The sequence below is a fragment of the Mauremys reevesii genome, linkage group 15, assembly GCF_016161935.1.
Source record: "Mauremys reevesii isolate NIE-2019 linkage group 15, ASM1616193v1, whole genome shotgun sequence".
NCBI classification, from domain to species: domain Eukaryota; kingdom Metazoa; phylum Chordata; order Testudines; family Geoemydidae; genus Mauremys; species Mauremys reevesii.
In genome coordinates, this window is record NC_052637.1 from 31,112,839 (window position 1) to 31,128,656 (window position 15,818).

General features: G+C 44.1%; 1 protein-coding gene across 1 annotated transcript; it reads right to left on the reverse strand.

The window, feature by feature from the left end:
- Nucleotides 1–460: 460 nt before the first annotated feature.
- On the reverse strand, nucleotides 461–9,112 carry LOC120383435 (5-hydroxytryptamine receptor 3A-like). The gene is made up of 9 exons (XM_039501586.1): nucleotides 9,064–9,112; nucleotides 8,618–8,775; nucleotides 7,343–7,387; nucleotides 7,144–7,253; nucleotides 5,973–6,142; nucleotides 4,341–4,501; nucleotides 1,702–1,912; nucleotides 1,257–1,421; nucleotides 461–783 (listed from the first exon to the last, which is right to left on the reverse strand). Exons 1-9 carry the CDS (start codon nucleotides 9,110–9,112, stop codon nucleotides 536–538), a joined length of 1,317 nt encoding a protein of 438 aa, XP_039357520.1. The 3' UTR covers nucleotides 461–535.
- Nucleotides 9,113–15,818: the final 6,706 nt, after the last annotated feature.

Sequence of the window (15,818 nt, forward strand, 5' to 3'; positions counted from 1 at the left end):
AGCCACATAAATGTCCATCCCAATTTAACTTTCAGCCTTTTTCTGTATTATAAGCGCAAGCATCTCTCAGTAGCCTGTCCATGATATGCTCATTGGACCTGGTTAGTGGTAGCCTGGACTCCAATCACAGTTGGAGGAGCCAGTCTCATCCCGTCAACCAGCACTAATCTAGTCCATTGTGCTATTTTATGTTTGCTTTGTCCCCCCCCCCCCCCCAAGATCTCCATGTGTAGTTCAGCACTTTTGAGAGGTACAGCTAAGATGACTTATACATACTCCAATAATTTCCTGTCAGCTGGAACACTAGCTCCATGAATGTATTTTATTCAGGTAACTTATTTGCTGATGGGATGCCCTAGGCGTACACATTGCTTTACAAAGCACATGCAAGAACAAAGCTCCTGCCCTGCAGAGCTTGCACTGTTATTCAGACATGCATGCAGTACATGACTTAATTCAAGCATAAGATGCAGGAAAACCTTGTTAGGGAGGAGGTTGAGGCAAGCAAGTATTAGAAAAGGCAACTGGCCCATATTTAACTGCTCCATTGTACAGTGATGATGATGCTAAACAGCAGTGATAAAAGCAAATGACTGCAGAAAAGCACCTTCTCCAGAACTAGCAGAGCTGACTTGCACTCCTGTAGCTCTGCCTGGGTCCCAATTCGCTGCCCCTCTGCATTCATTCTTCCTGGAAGCATGGGGAGTTCTGTATTTCCCTTTCCAAGTGGGTTTGAATCCCTTCTCTCCTCTTGTCCCCTGGCCGTCTCAGTCAGCGAATCTCCTACAATGGGCAGAACAGCAGCCAAATGTAAATATACACTAGGGGAAATTGTGGACAAGAGCAGAGGGCTGCATGATGCTAAACTTGACTTTATTTGCTTGATAGTTTTTTATTAAAACTTCACATTTTTCTATCAGAAAATCTCAGGTACTGTTCTGGCTCAAGGGACTTATGGAGCTGGCCAGAGTTGGTGGACTTTGGGTGGGGCTGCTGAGTTTACAGCTGATCCTACTTAAATAACAAAGGTGCAGCTCTTTTGTATACATATGTTGCCTATATATATTTGATTCTTATAATATATGCATCATCATGACGTTGAGAGGTAGGTGTCTAAACTGTGTGTGACTTTATGATCAAATGTGGCCTGAAACACAATGGACTTGGGTTCTAAGCCTGATAGTATGATTGGTTCCCCACTGACAGAACCCTGCTACTGGTTATGGAGTATCAAATATAGGTAACCAAACACCAACCCTGCTTGTGTAGGAGGCTTCCGGATGTTCTAGCTTGCTTGCGGCATCTCAGCAGTTTCGTAGCCTTGAGTAAAGGGTGTAGGGGTTTCTTCTTCAGCTGCATTAATAGGCAGGTCTCCAATACACCCATAATCATTAGGACAAAGACACCTATGAAAAACATCACTGCAAAAGGAGACGAACAGTATGTGCTTCATAAACTCTCTGCCTTACTTCTAGATCCATAATTCTATCTACTGTGGGCTTCTGCTTAATAGAAGAAATATAGTGCCCCAAGTTCAGAAACTGCTCTGAACAGGGACTTCTAGAATTACAGCTCAACCACAGTGACTAGTGTTCCTCTTCTTACTATCTTTGAACAGGTGACATGTTTGTACTCTGCTCTCTTCCTTACATCCAGTGCATATCTAATATACAGTGACTTTTACTCAATAAAGACAAGTACCTATTATGGGTGGGTCATCGGAAGAAGTGGGAAGGATGTCCTTAAGAATCACAGCTAACACAGACTCTCCAATGATGAGTGACAGCTGGAAGCTGATCTTGTCCCCATAAGAGCTGCTGCTGAACAAAATAGCCATATCCAATAAGTAAAGAGCACATGTTGGGAAGATAAGGTTCAAAACGTATAAGATGGGTCGTCTCTTCATGGAGATCTGGAGGGAACAAGACAAACATGAAATAACAGAATGGCCTGGATTAATGTTGGTCTTGATGGGATAAGACTCATGCCTCCAACTGTGAAGATAAGAACGGCCATAGTGGGTCAGACCAAAGGTCCATCTAGCCCAGAATCCTGTCTTCTGACAGTGGCCAATGCCAGGTGCCCTGGAGGGAATGAACAGAACAGGTAATCATCAAACGATCCATCCCCTGTCTCAGCGTCTGGAGGTTAGGGACACCATCCCTGCCCATTCTGGCTATTAGCCATTGACGGACCTATTCTCCAGGGGGGAAGGGATAGCTCAGTGATTTGTGCATTGGTCTGCTAAACCCAGGATTGAGAATTTAATCCTTGAGGGGGCCATTTAGGGAACTGGGGTAAAAATCTGTCTGGGGATTGGTCCTGCTTTGAGCAGGGGGTTGGACTAGATGACCTGAGGTCCCTTCCAAACCTAATATTCTATATTTCTAACTTATCTAGCTTTTTTTAAACTGTATTATTGTCTTGGCCATCACAACATCCTCTGGCAAGGAGTTCCACAGATTGACTGTGTGTTGTGTGAAAAAATACTTCCTCTTGCTTGTTTTAAACCTGCTGTCTATTCATTTCATTGGGTAATCCCTAGTTCTTGTGTTATGGGAAGGAGTAAAGAACACTTCCTTATTGACTTTCTCCACACCAGTCATGGTTTTATAGACCTCTATCATATCTCCCCTTAGTTATCTCTTTTCCAAGCTGAAAAGTCTCAGTCTTATTGATCTCTCCCCATATGGAAGCCATTCCATATCGCTAATCATTTTTGTGGTCTTCCTCTGAACTTTTCCCCATTCCAATATATATATATATTTTGAGATGGGGTGACCACATCTTCATGCAGTATTCAAGATGTGGGTGTACTATGGATTTATATAGAGGCAATATTTATTCCTAACCTTTGTTTCCTATCTTTTAATCAGTTACCAATCCATGAGAGGACCTTCTCTCCTATCCCATGACAGCTTAACTCTCCAACTGTGGTTGGAATCCAGGCAACCATTTTCAACTCAAAGGCGGGAACAGGCACCAGTGGGCTTCCTACCCTCTAGTGCAGTCCAAACGTCAAGTGCCAGCCTTAAACATTCACCCTCATCCTGTTCCCGGCTTTCTTTCCTTGCTTGCTTACCGTCATTTCCTGCTTGCTAATCCCAACTTCCCATCCTCTCATAGTCTGACCCTTCTTCCACCTATCCTGCTAACTCTTCCTTACCTGCCCATCTCTTTCTACCACCTACTTCCCGCCACTTCACCTAACCCTCTTTGCCCTCATTTTGGGTGGAGCCCTAAGGTCTTCTACATACTCTTGCTATTTTCCTACTGGTACTCTCTGTATGAATATTCATGCACAAGTGCCCATTGAATACATATGCCCTCACCGGTCTGGGTTTTTTTTCCTTCTACTCCCCTAAACACACACATTGAAATGGGAGCAGACAAAAAGGTCCATCTAGTGCAGTAAGCTGTCTCAGAGTGGCATATACTAGATGCCTCAAAGGAAGATGAAAACCATCCTCAGCTGGTATAAATCAGTGTAGCTCCAGTGATGTCAGTGGGGCTATAGCAATTTGTACCTACTTAGGATCTGGACCCATAACTGTGCAGTGCTATATCATGAAACTGTTTTTGTTACCAGCTATGAAGGAATCCAGTGACATGCTACCATTCGTGTCTGATCTCATATGCTCCTATGAGAGCTGTACTGTCAAAGCTCATTTTGCTGAAGCATGATCTGGCTTGCACAGTAGACTGCTTTGGTTCCACCCTCTTTTTGGTCTTGCCTCTTGCATTGTTAGAAACAAGATGCTCGGAATGTGGCAGTGGAACTGGTACCACGAGTTGTCTCGGGCACATGTGCTGCTGGGATTTGTGAGACTGCTGTAATTCTCCCATTTAGACATGTGAGTTGCCTGTTTCCCCCATGAATTTCCTTGCAGAACAGAGCACTTGGCATGAGCAGCAGATCGTGCCCTTTCTTGATTTAGCTCTACAGATCTACATTGTAGAGGTCAGGCAGATGCTGCAGAGGTGCCGCATTCCAAGACTTCCATTTAGAGGTATGTAACTTTCTTTTTTATCAGATCATTCTTTTTTGAGATTTTAAACTCCCACAGAGTTGCTAAGGTAGCAATACTAACTCTTGGATGTAAGTGAATAATATATATCTCGCTGAACCTTTTCTTAAAATACCTATACTTTATAAAGTGCTTTGCCTGCTGGGGAATGTGTATTTGTAATTGTGGGGGTTAGTCCTTGAAAGATGACTAGATTTTGCTTGGGTTGTGTTCTTAGTTTTTGTAGCTTAGCCCTGATGTTCTGAAGGGCACGTTTATGATAAATCAATGAATGAAATATACAGTGTATGAAATACGCTGATGATGCAATACCTCATAGGTGATCACAAAAAACTCTTCTTCCTCTAGTAACTCTGTGTATTGTATGATGTTTATGTTCATGAACTTCCATTCTCCATTGGTCAGGTGATAAAGTTGGCTTTGTTTGTTTGCCTCTTCTGTTGTCTGATTGGAGAGGAATATAATGTCTGTTGCTATTTGAGGAAAGAAAGTGAAGACAGAATGGTTAAAAGGTGGTTCCTTTCTCAGTTCAGGGAGTTCAGATCAGCCACCATAGTCCAAGTGTGTATTCAGAAGGAGGGAAAAGAAGATTAAGATCCCCCGCCCTGGTGGAAAAATTACATCTCTTGCCCAAAACAGAACTGGCGCAAAGGTCACTGCTTAAATGGGAACAAATGTCTGCTGACAGTAGGAGTTTCATAACTCCATTGGTCTTGGATACCTGGTTGAATTCTGTCTCCCATCTTATGACCTTGATCCAAATCCTGTTGAAGTCAGTGGCAGTCTTTCCACTGGCTCCAGTGAGCTTTAGATCAAGCACTTAGAGGAGCAGTTGGCAGTGGCTGTCTCTTTCCTGTGCTTCCATAAATACTTGGAAGTAGCTACTATCTGGCCCTCTTCTGCACAGACTCACTACTGCAAGCACATTCCTTTAGCTACAGAAGGATGATCCTTAAGGTGGCAATTGTGCAAATGGAGCATTTTCTTAGGAAAAATATCTAGGTCTTGATACCGAGATGGCTAGCCCCCTTTCCTGCAATGTTTCACTTCCGGATGTGAACTGGGTGACTTTACTACTTGCATTCCTAGCAAAGAGTTTCCTCTTCAAATCGTGGCTGGCTGACTTTCTGGAAGAGCTGCTTTAGCCAAGCACAAGTTATTGGGCTCAATTCACGGGTAACTGGGTGGCATTTAATGGCCTGTGATAAACAGAAGGTCAGACTAGATGATCTAATGGTCCCTTCTGCCTTTAAACTCTAGGAATGTCATGAAACATTTGCTACCTTTAGTTTAACGAAGCCAGTTATTTTTTCAAGTGAAACTGAATTATTGGAATAGTTGTAGCTAAATGGACATCTGTGCTATGCAAACAATAAAAGATCATGCTTGAAAGTAAGTCTTGCCTCTCCATTTCTGCAACTACCATGGGGATAAAATAAGAGAGCATGCAGCAGTCCAGACCCTAGATCTCTAGCCTGGAACTCAAATCTCTAAGTCTGGATCCCATCCTGCAGCCCTTTCTCAGTCATGTCCTCTCAACTTCAGCCCTTGGAGTTTTATTTTGAATCTAGACCCTCATGCACATTTTAAGGACTCTAGACCTTGCAAACTCTTATACAAGTAATCCCTATTGCAGTCAGTGGGACTAGTCATTTGGCTAAGCTGACCACTCCTGGGAGTAAAGGCTTTGCAAAGGCAGATCCTGGATTTTTCCAGAGATATACATATAGGAGACTCCATAGTCGGGGATCATGCTATGGCCCAGTTTTTCCCTTGTGCCATAAATTTTTTTTTAGCGCAATGGACACTATTGAGTAGTGAACATAAAAATGTCAATAGTAGATCAGACCTGTGATCTGTCTAGTCCATTGACTAGTTGGGGACAATGGCCAGCACCAGCCAATCCAGTCTAGTTGTAGTAAAAGTGAATAAGAATGGACATACCTGAATACATAACTGAGGCTATGCTCATGTTGCACGTCTGGGTGTCAAATGGAAATTGGTGCATCTCCAAGCTGCATGTTATGGTGACCTGGTGCTGTTGGGTTGTGCTAACCATGCCGTTGTGAGTAATGGACAGAAGGGGCCTGCTGAGGGATTTCTCTTCATCCACTCTGAAGGAACCAATGATTCAACAACAATGAAAAATAAAATGACAAAACGCTTGTTGCAGATCTAAGACAATATTTTTTTGCAATCTCACTGTTAGTCTGACTTTGAATGGTCAGTGAACCTTACTACATACAACAGGAAACAGAAGAGAGAGGGTGAGTGACAGCGAGTAACCAGGGATGAGAGATTTAAAACAAACAGGGGAGGACAAAAAGGCTGTGGGAGGAGATAGGAGAGACGGGAAGAGAGAACGCAAGCAGAGAGAGTCTGGGGCGCAGAGAAGGGCTGATAACCCCCATCTACACCAAGACTTGTAGCGCACCCCATTCGCATGCTAGATGAGACAGGAAAGACATTCAAGGACATATGACCCATTGGACCAGGGACTGTTGGCCTTAATCTGATCTCACTCTGCTTCTACCCTCTAACTGAATTACTCCTGATTTCCGCCATGTAAGTGAGAGCAGAATCAGGAACTATGTTTTTATTTGTGTCTTGTGCAGTGCTGAGCACGCTTTTGCGGCTTAACAAATAATCCTTAATAATTAACCATTTAGGGACAATACCAAATATCACGGTACAGCGGGCATCTCCTGGACTTCCAGAATAAACAGTGACAGGAGCCACTAAGATACATTGTTGGAGTCTGGCTCCTTTTGATTGGCTTCCTTGTTTCTCAGATAGTTTTCCCATAGCCTGCACATGCTCTACTAGTGCCCCCTCACTCAGGGACTAAAAAACCCCACAGTTTTATTTAATGAATATTTTCCTACTGTAGCATGAGATCAGGTAATTGATTCTTAGCTATTTCGTACTCCCTCTTCTCCCACACAATTCATCCTGCAAAACCTTTCCTTATGTGAGTAATCCTCACTTATTGAGTCAGTCCCATTGATCTCAGTGACACCAATCATGTCCGTTGTAATTATCCCTCTTAATTTTAATTAAATAAAAATAAAAAAAATTAATTAATCAAGTTGAAATTAGCCAAGGAGAGTCTTACTGTTCATAAATGACGATATATGGGGACCAAAATGTATCCACTGGCAGAACGAGTTTGGAAATGTTACAGAAATCCTGAGGATTCCAAGTCACAAAGACATTTTTCCACTTCTAGAGGAAAGAAAATCATAGAATGGAAACAATTTCTGGACTCACAGCACACAGGAAATAGCTTTGATTTTACAGAAAATAGCTCTTACCATGGTCACTAAGAAATAGACAGTGACAGTTTGTAGCTTTTCAGTCTAGAGAAACAAAATGGGAAAGTGATTATCATGATTTCATTAACTAAGGTAGGTACGGCGCTTGGAGGCTGTTCACTGTTTTTCTTACAATGAAGGTGTGATGAGTGTCAGAGATATGAGAAAATCAGGTCACGGCAATAACTTACTGTTCTTAGTCCTACCCTCCCATTCTACTCTCCAGTTGTAAGATTCAATGTTTGGAAAAAATAGTTGCCTGATAGAATACACCTGCCTATGTAAATCTGTGCTAGGAGAGGATCCAGAGCAGTAGAATGGGAGAAGATTTGCAACATGGCTCAGGGAAATAGAGTCTACAGAATCTGATCATAAGAATGGCCCTACTGCGTCAGACCAAAGGTCCATCTAGTCCAGTATCCTGTTTTCTGACAGGGGCCAGGGCCAGGTGCCTCAGAGGGAATGAACAGAACAGGTAATTATCAAGTGATCCATCCCCTGCCGCTCATTCCCAGCTTCTGGCAAACAGGTCCCTGATATATAAGAAGGGAAAAACCAAACAAGAACTGCACAAATCTCTACTCGCTCTCCCCGCTCCCACAACTCCATTTTGCTGTAACACCAGATAATAATGTGGGTTTCCTTCACCCAGGCTAAGCAGAGGGTGGTGTTTCCCTTGTAAGAGGCGCTTTTTTGTGTGTGTGGTGTGTGTGCAGGAAACAAAAAGAAAGAAGTTCTGATGACATCCAAATTAAGGGCTAAATTCCTGAATATTCTTGGACAATTTTGCAGTGCCTTGGCAGCACAGGGTAGCTTAACAGGCTAATTAAAAAGTTGATAGGAGGCTGCTATAGAAATGAATTTTGCCCTGGACTTTAAAACAAACAAGAGGACAAAAAGGCTGTGGGAGGAGATAGGAGAGACGGGACGAGAGCTCATTTTAATGTGACACTTGTTCAATATGTGATCACTAAAATGATTTTAAACAACTCTCTGATTCGTGCGGATGTGACAAACTATTTTACACCTGGCACCTCCAACAAACATTGCTCTGGAATCTACTTGCAAACCACAGCCATGGAGAAGGTCAGTAGAAGACCGAATGTTCGGGTTCTACTCTCTCACATCAGTGACAGTAACTGGGGTTACTCTCAATTTGCGCTAGTATGAGTGAGAGAAGGATCCCTCATTTACTCTAGGATCATCAGCTGCCTCAACTTGTCAATTTACACAATATTTCCTACTATACAGAATAATAGAGGTTTGTTTTCTTACCACCAGGAGGATGGAAATCAGTATAAATTCTATCTCCACTTTCAACGGCTCTTTCCAATTTTCCTTGGGTATTGTATGTCGTTGGGGTGCCTTTTCAGAGAAGATATTTAGGTACTGAAGAATGTCATCGTACTTACAGAGCTGTTCTGGGGCAGCACCTGTGGAAATAAAATGGAAGTCTGGTTACATCCAAATTCATTTTATCAGAGCAATACCAGGCAGGATCTTAGCATACACCACACAGCCAGCCTGTAGGATGGGAGTGCATCAGAGAATAAAAGGCATTGGGCTGTAACTTTAAGGAAACCACTGTCAGATCTTTGTCCCCTTTCGCACTGGCAGGACTAGGGTGCCCATCTTAATCTTCCTCATCCATGTATGAGAATATATATTACTCATGGGTAGTCCAGTTGGTTTTCCCCTGGTTCTACTACAATTTAACTTACCTGTTGCCAAAGACAAAGTGAGAATAGCTAAGAATGTGTCCCACATCATTCCCCTTTTCCTAATGAAGCAAATGGTACAGCTAATGCTACAGCTAGTTGCCAGTGGCTATCAGCTGATATGCAGCTGGTGATTTGATATTAATCAGTGTAGGGAGGAAGCTTATGTAATTGAAGCCTTGGTTTTGTTTTTTTTTAATGAAAAATTCCGTGATAATGGCACAATGCACTCAACTGGCTCTTGGGATCAGCTCGTCAAATTATTGTTAATAAATTGATGTTATGGGGCCAATGCTATGGTAGGAATAATTTACTTTAACCCCATCTTCATCATCACCACATCATGTTCCCATTATGCCTCTGGCTGTTAGGGCAGCGACGAAGCTCCTCCACTCCTATCCGTTTCTGGGAAGTCTTTCAATAATTCCACAATTGAGCCCCAGGTTTTTCAGCTCAACTGCCACAGCTCTTTGCCATGTTGTTTTCAGGCAGCCTTGTTTTCACTTTCCTTCAGGTGTCCATCTTAATGCTATTCTGGTGATGGAAATAGTTTCCATTCGAAGCACATGTCCGATCCATCTCCAATGCCTCCTGGTAATGATGGTGCTCAGATCCTCTTGACTGCACTGTGTCAATAGGTTTTAGTTTGAGATTGTTCTGGGCCAAAAGATAGAGAGGATTTTTCTGAGGCAGGTTGTATGAAATGAAGCCAGTTTGCATATGTCACGCGTTCTCATTCTCGGCATTCTGCACTATAAAGTAGTGTTGAAAGTACGCAGCTCTGATAAATCTTGAGTTTGGTTTTGGTGTTGTGTTTTGATGATTTCCAGACTGCATTTAAGCTCCTGAAGGTGTTCCTGGCTTTACTGATTTTGTTCCGGATGTCCTGGTTTGTTCCACTGTCCTGGCTGATGGTGCTGCCCAAGTATGTGAATATTTCTACCTTGGTGAGAATATGATCCTCTATCTGTACTGCTGATGGTGAGGCAATATTAAAGGTCATGATATCTGTCTTATTACAGTTGATTTTCAGTCCAATTTGCTGGCTGAATATGTTGAGTAGAGTTGTTTTTTCTTGTATATGGTGTTGGGTATGTGATAGGAGAGTGAGATCATCTGCAAAGTCCAGGTCTTCAAGGGATGAGAAGGGTGTCCATTTAATGCCTCTTGGCATATCTTCTGTTGTACGCTGCATTACCCAGTCGATGGCAGTGTTGGAGAGGATTGCAGACATGATACACCCCTGATGTATTCCTGTTTTGACTTCAAAACTGTGATCAACACTGCATGTAAAGTTGGAATAGAAGCTTTTGATTATGTTGATTATATGGAGAGGGATTCCATATGCCCACAGAATGCACCATGGGCTGGTCCTGTGAATGATATCAAAAGCCTTCTGAAAGTCTACGAAGTTTATGTAAAGTTGCCATTGCCATTCTAAGCATTGTTCTCTTATGTTTCATAGAGTGAAGATCTGGTCTGTGCATCCACACCCTTTCCGAAAACCGGCTTGCTCTTTTCTGAGAATATCATCAATTGCCTCTGATAGACACTGGACTATGATCTTATGCAATACCTTGCTTGGCACAGATAAGAGTGTGATACCAAGCGAGTTATTACAATCATTGAGAGTTCCTTTCTTTGGTATCTTCACTATAACCCCATTGGTCCACTCATCTGGCTCTTTCCCCCCTTTTTGATGTAAATAGAGGGGCCAGGATAGATGCTGCTAACTCAGGATTTACCTTGAGTAATTCTGCATTCAAGTTATCCTTGCCAGGAACTTTCCCATTGTTTAAGGATTTGATGGCTTGAATGATCTCTTCCTTAGTTTGGGTGTCTGTGCTGATATCAAGAACTTCTTCTGCCTCACGGATGTTTGTTTCCTCTTTAGGTGGCTCCTTGTTCAGCAAGTCTCTGAAATGCTCTGTCTAGCGCATTTCTTGTTCTTTTTCTGTTGTCAGTAGGTGGCCTTGTTTGTCCCTGATGAGAGTGTTTGTTGGTCTCTGTCATTTACCACTGATAAGCTGCATCATTTTGTAGACTGTTCCTTGTTCACCATGAACAGCTGCATCCTCTGCTTGTGTTGCCAAATTATCAATATAATGTCCTTTATCTGCCTTCACAAGCCCTTTTGACCTCCCAGTGTACCTTGCTATACTGCTCGTGTATTTGTCCTTTAGCTTCTGGGATTTTGTGTCAAAACCCTTTTTCTTCAGGGCTCATCTGGTTACTATGGCATTCCATGTGCTGGGTGTAATCCACTCCTTTCTTCTCTTCTGCCTGTAGCCTAGACAGGCTTCACAGCTCTGTTTATAGACTGTTGTTACTTTGTCCCAGTTCTTGTTGATCTTATGATGTTACAGCCCATATTCTTCATAGAAATATTGTTGTGACATGAATATGGCATAACTAAGATATGTTTTATGCAAGAGGGGTCATGTAAGGTATCACTGAAAAAGCGGCGGCCAGCACATCCCTCGGCCCACACAGCTTCCTGCAGCCCCCATTGGCCTGGAGCAGCGAACCGCAGCCAGTGGGAGCTGTGATTGGCCGAACCCACGGAGGCGGCAGGTAAACAAACTGGCCTGGCCCACCAGGGTGCTTACTCTGGCGGGCCACGTGCCAAAGGTTGCCGATCCCTGGTCTATGTCGACCCACACGTCTCAGTTTTAGCTTGATGGAGTCTGGCACAAGGTGGTGGTCACTGCCAACGTCTCCCCTTTTCACTTTCACATCTGTCAGTGAGCATTCCCATTTGCCACTGATCATCATATGGTCAATCTGATTCTTATCACTGCCATTTAGGGAACACCATGTCAGCTTGTGAATTTCATGATGTTGAAATAGGGTTCTGCCGATGATTAGGTCATTCACATTGCAGAAATCAACAAGCCCCTCTTCGTTTTCGTTCATGGTGCCACACCCATGTCTTCCCATTGCTCTGTTGTTGTTTGTGTTGTCCTTATCAACCTTGGCATTCAGGTCTCCCGTGACGATAGTTAGGTTGTGGCACGGTACTCTCTTGAACTCCGCCTGTAATGTAATATAGAATTTGTCCCTTGCTTCTTCATCACTGTCATTTGTCAGAGCATAGCACTTATTCAGGGCGATATCATTGTGTTTCCCTTTCAGTTTGGCTTTCATAAGTCTGCTGCTGATGGACTTCCACTCAAGCAGGGACTGCTCCATTCCCTTCTTCAAACGGATGGCAACATGGTGTTGTACATCATCCCATCCAGAATACAGTAAAGTTTCTCCTGAGGCTGTTGTTAATCTTCCTGATCCCGTCAATCTGCTATTGCTGACACCCAGGATGTGTAAGCTGTAGAGTCTCATCTCGCTGTGACCTGAACTAGCTTCCCTGTTTCATACAATGTACATATGTTCCAAAACCCAAGTTTGGTTTTTGTCTTGGTGTTGAGAACTTCAGTCTTCATGCCAGTGGCTTCCTTTTGGCTTTCACCACTAATCCCATCGCCCCCGTGCGCAAAACAAAACAAAAAAACCTTATGCAGAGAAAAAAGGAAGGATTCAACCTCACAAAGTGTAATGCTAAAAGCTTTAGCCCTTTAAGGGCCAAATCTTGTGCATTTTTATGTGTCAGGTTTAAATCTGATCCAACTCCACTGACCTGCCTGTGTTTTTGCTGGAAATTGAGTCACTCTGGCTTTTCACTGGTCTGACAGAGCAGCATTTGGGGCTACACAGCCCAATTAGGATTCTCTTTTATCTCTCTGCATTCCTGTCCTCACATGTAGGCTGCTCAGGAGAGGGGGAGTGAGTGACCCTGTGGTAGAAATTCTCCATTTTCTAAACCATCAGTTCTTTCACCCATTCACCCCACCCTTAGCTCTTTTACCTTGTGTGCAGGGAGCAGACAATTTCAGCACCTAGACATCATTCCCTAGAACTTCCTAGCCCTAATTCCCAGTGGGGGTTTGTCACTTCCCTTTGTCACTTTCTTCAATTAAAAAATCCCTCTAACTTCTACATGTCTACTGTGTTTGACCCCTGGGAGACTTTGGCAGGAGCTGGAGAGACAACAGCAGGATACAGTTTCATCTCCGAAAGCGTTTAAGTCCATGGAGTTGCATTAGGGGTGATTTGGCTGATGCATTATGTAGCTAACTGGTTCATTGTATCATTTAACTGGTTATCTATTGTCATGGCAAACTCCTCTGTTAGACCATATGTAATCAATATATGAGACATAGATTTCAGTTATATGTATAGTGTGACAGGGTCAGGCCAGATGGCTACAGGAAAGTGTTAGAAGGCAGATATATTAGTCCCAGATGAAGTAGATCCCTTTTTCCTGGGTAAGGTAACAGGGGCAGTTCCAGAACAAGCAGGAACTTGCTGGAACCAATTAGGACAGGCTGGCTAATCAGGGCACCTGAGTTTAAGCAGAACCTCACTTCAGTTTGTGGAGTGCATGCGCGGAGCTGGGAGCAAGAGGCACTAGGAGCTGAGAGTGAGAAGGCATATTGCTGGAGGACTGAGGAGTACAAGCATTATCAGAAACCAGGAGAAAGGTCCTATGGTGAGGATAAAAACGGTGTTGGGAGGAGGCCATGGGGAAGTATCCCAGGGAGTTGTAGCTATCGTACAGCTGTTCCAGGAGGCACTCTAGACAGCTACTGTCCACAGGGCCCTGGGCTGGAACCCGGAGTAGAGGGCGGGCCTGGGTTCCCCCCAACCTCCGAACTCCTGATCAGACACAGGAGGAATTGACCTGGACTGTGGATTCCACCAGAGGGGAAGGTCTCTGGGCTGTTCCCTGACCCACATGGTGAATCTCTGAGGTGAGAAAATCTGCCAATAAGCACGGGACCCACCAAGGTAGAGGAGGAACTTTTGTCACAATAGATAGAGATACAAGCAGGATTGCATCATAGGAGTGTGAGATTGACAAGTCGTTAGGAGTGATGAGTGTGTATTGGGTAAATAAGCAATGCAAGGCCTACAGGCTAAGGCTTGAAAGAGTTTAGCTTAACCATACTAGGCCTCAGGCTTAAGGAGGCATGATATATGTAGGTGACCTAGGACTAACCCTGTACTAGTCAAATTACAAGATTATGTAAAGAATGTGCCGGTAGTCAGGGTTTCTCAAACATGGGTCGCCGCTTCTTTAGGGAAAGCCTCTGGCGGGCCGGGTCCGTGTGTTTACCTGCCCTGTCCGCAGGTCCGGCCGATCGCGGCTCCCACTGGCTGTGGATCGCTGCTCCGGGCCAATGGGAGCTGCTGGAAGCGGCAGCCAGTATGTCCCTTGGCCCACGCTGCTTCCAGGTTAGAGGTTAAACTGAGCGCTGCTGGAAAGGAGGGTGAGTCCCAGGAGCACCATAAACCAGAACATCATGGGCCAAATTCCACCCCTACTGCATTCCTCATCCCCCACCTGGGAGTCAGTGTGGTAACAACCAAGGCATGAATTCGCTGGGCTGGGATGGTGCAACTTCACCCAACAGAGATGCTGGCACAATCCCACCCAGCAGAATCAAATCTCCTGGGGTGCATGTGTTGAATAGCAACCGCCCCCCCCCCCCAACAGCTGTGTGGAGAACAAACCCTGAGCCATGTGGCTAAAAGGGCAGATTGGCTTTCAGAGCCTCTGGTTGCCTGGTGCACAGGTGCTGGAACTTGAAGTGGTTTCAATGAATGTTTATTATCTTTCTCTTTTTTAAACCCTTTGTCAGCCTTGCAAAACTATAATGAAAACAAACCATCCCATTCTCAAACTCTCCTTGCCTGCTCCTACCAGTGTTCATGGTGAAAAAACTGAGAGTATTGTACTTGCCCATCCACACACCCAGACCCCCCCCCCCGCCCAAAAAAAGGCAAAAGTAGACTTTATAGAATTTTGTGTGGCTGCTTTATTGCCATTTCCGCATTAATGAGGAGACTGAAAATATTGGCAACTAAAATTAGCATAGTTGCTACCCTGGGACCTGATGATGGGCGGGGCAATGGATACTGTAGAGTTGCCCTGTGTGGAACTGGGAGCTCTCTGAAATTACTGGGGGTTGTTCTATCAGCTGTTCTGCTCCACCTGTACAGGTTGACCTCCTTGCCAGAGAAGCCCCCAGCTATTGATTGGGTTTATTACAAAACTGCCGTTGCTAAGGCTGGCATGGTGGATGAGTTTGAAAAGAAGGTGAGATTCTTGTCCTCAATTAGATGTTGCTGCTGTTTTGAAACCCAAGTGGAGGCTGCTCGTATCTGATGCACAAGACACAGAACTGTGAACTTTTTCTATAGCAGGCTGCTAGGAGAGATTATTAGGAGGTTTTGGCCCAGGTCCTTTTGCATCACACTGCTAGCACAAAGCAGTCCAAAAGCTGGCATAGCTAACCATAGGAAGGGTCATTTTAGTGGGGAGTGATCCTCCAGTGGCATAAAGCTCACGCTTTTTCTCTTACAGCCTGCACAGGTTTTTTCCGGCTGTTGGTGTAGAAGTGACTCTAGAGCTTCCTTATTCCTTAAGACGCCCCTGGAATTGTGCCACCCCAAGCACGTACTTGCTTTGCTGGTGCCTAGAGCTGGTCCTAAATTTACAGTACAACGCACTAAAGGTTCCTAAGCCTGTGGACACACAAACAAACAAGATAAATGCCCAGGAACAGGAAGCTGTAAGTATTTAAAAACTCTTCCCTGCCACATGGTTTCTCTTTGATCTTTGTAGAGGTATAGAAGAATTCCCATTTGGAGTTTGCTGGTGGGTAATTGTGCTGAGGTGCAGGGGCTGCAAGTCTGGG

Bases quoted from the DNA above. Each gene is read 5' to 3' on its own strand.
- LOC120383435 (XM_039501586.1), bottom strand. From the start codon at position 9,112: ATGATGTGGGACACATTCTTAGCTATTCTCACTTTGTCTTTGGCAACA. The intron at 7,254-7,342 runs GTAAGAGCTATT...TCTTTCCTCTAG, and splicing joins TCTATTTCTTAGTGACCATG to AAGTGGAAAAATGTCTTTGT. The intron at 1,422-1,701 runs GTACTTGTCTTT...CTCCTTTTGCAG, and splicing joins CGATGACCCACCCATAATAG to TGATGTTTTTCATAGGTGTC.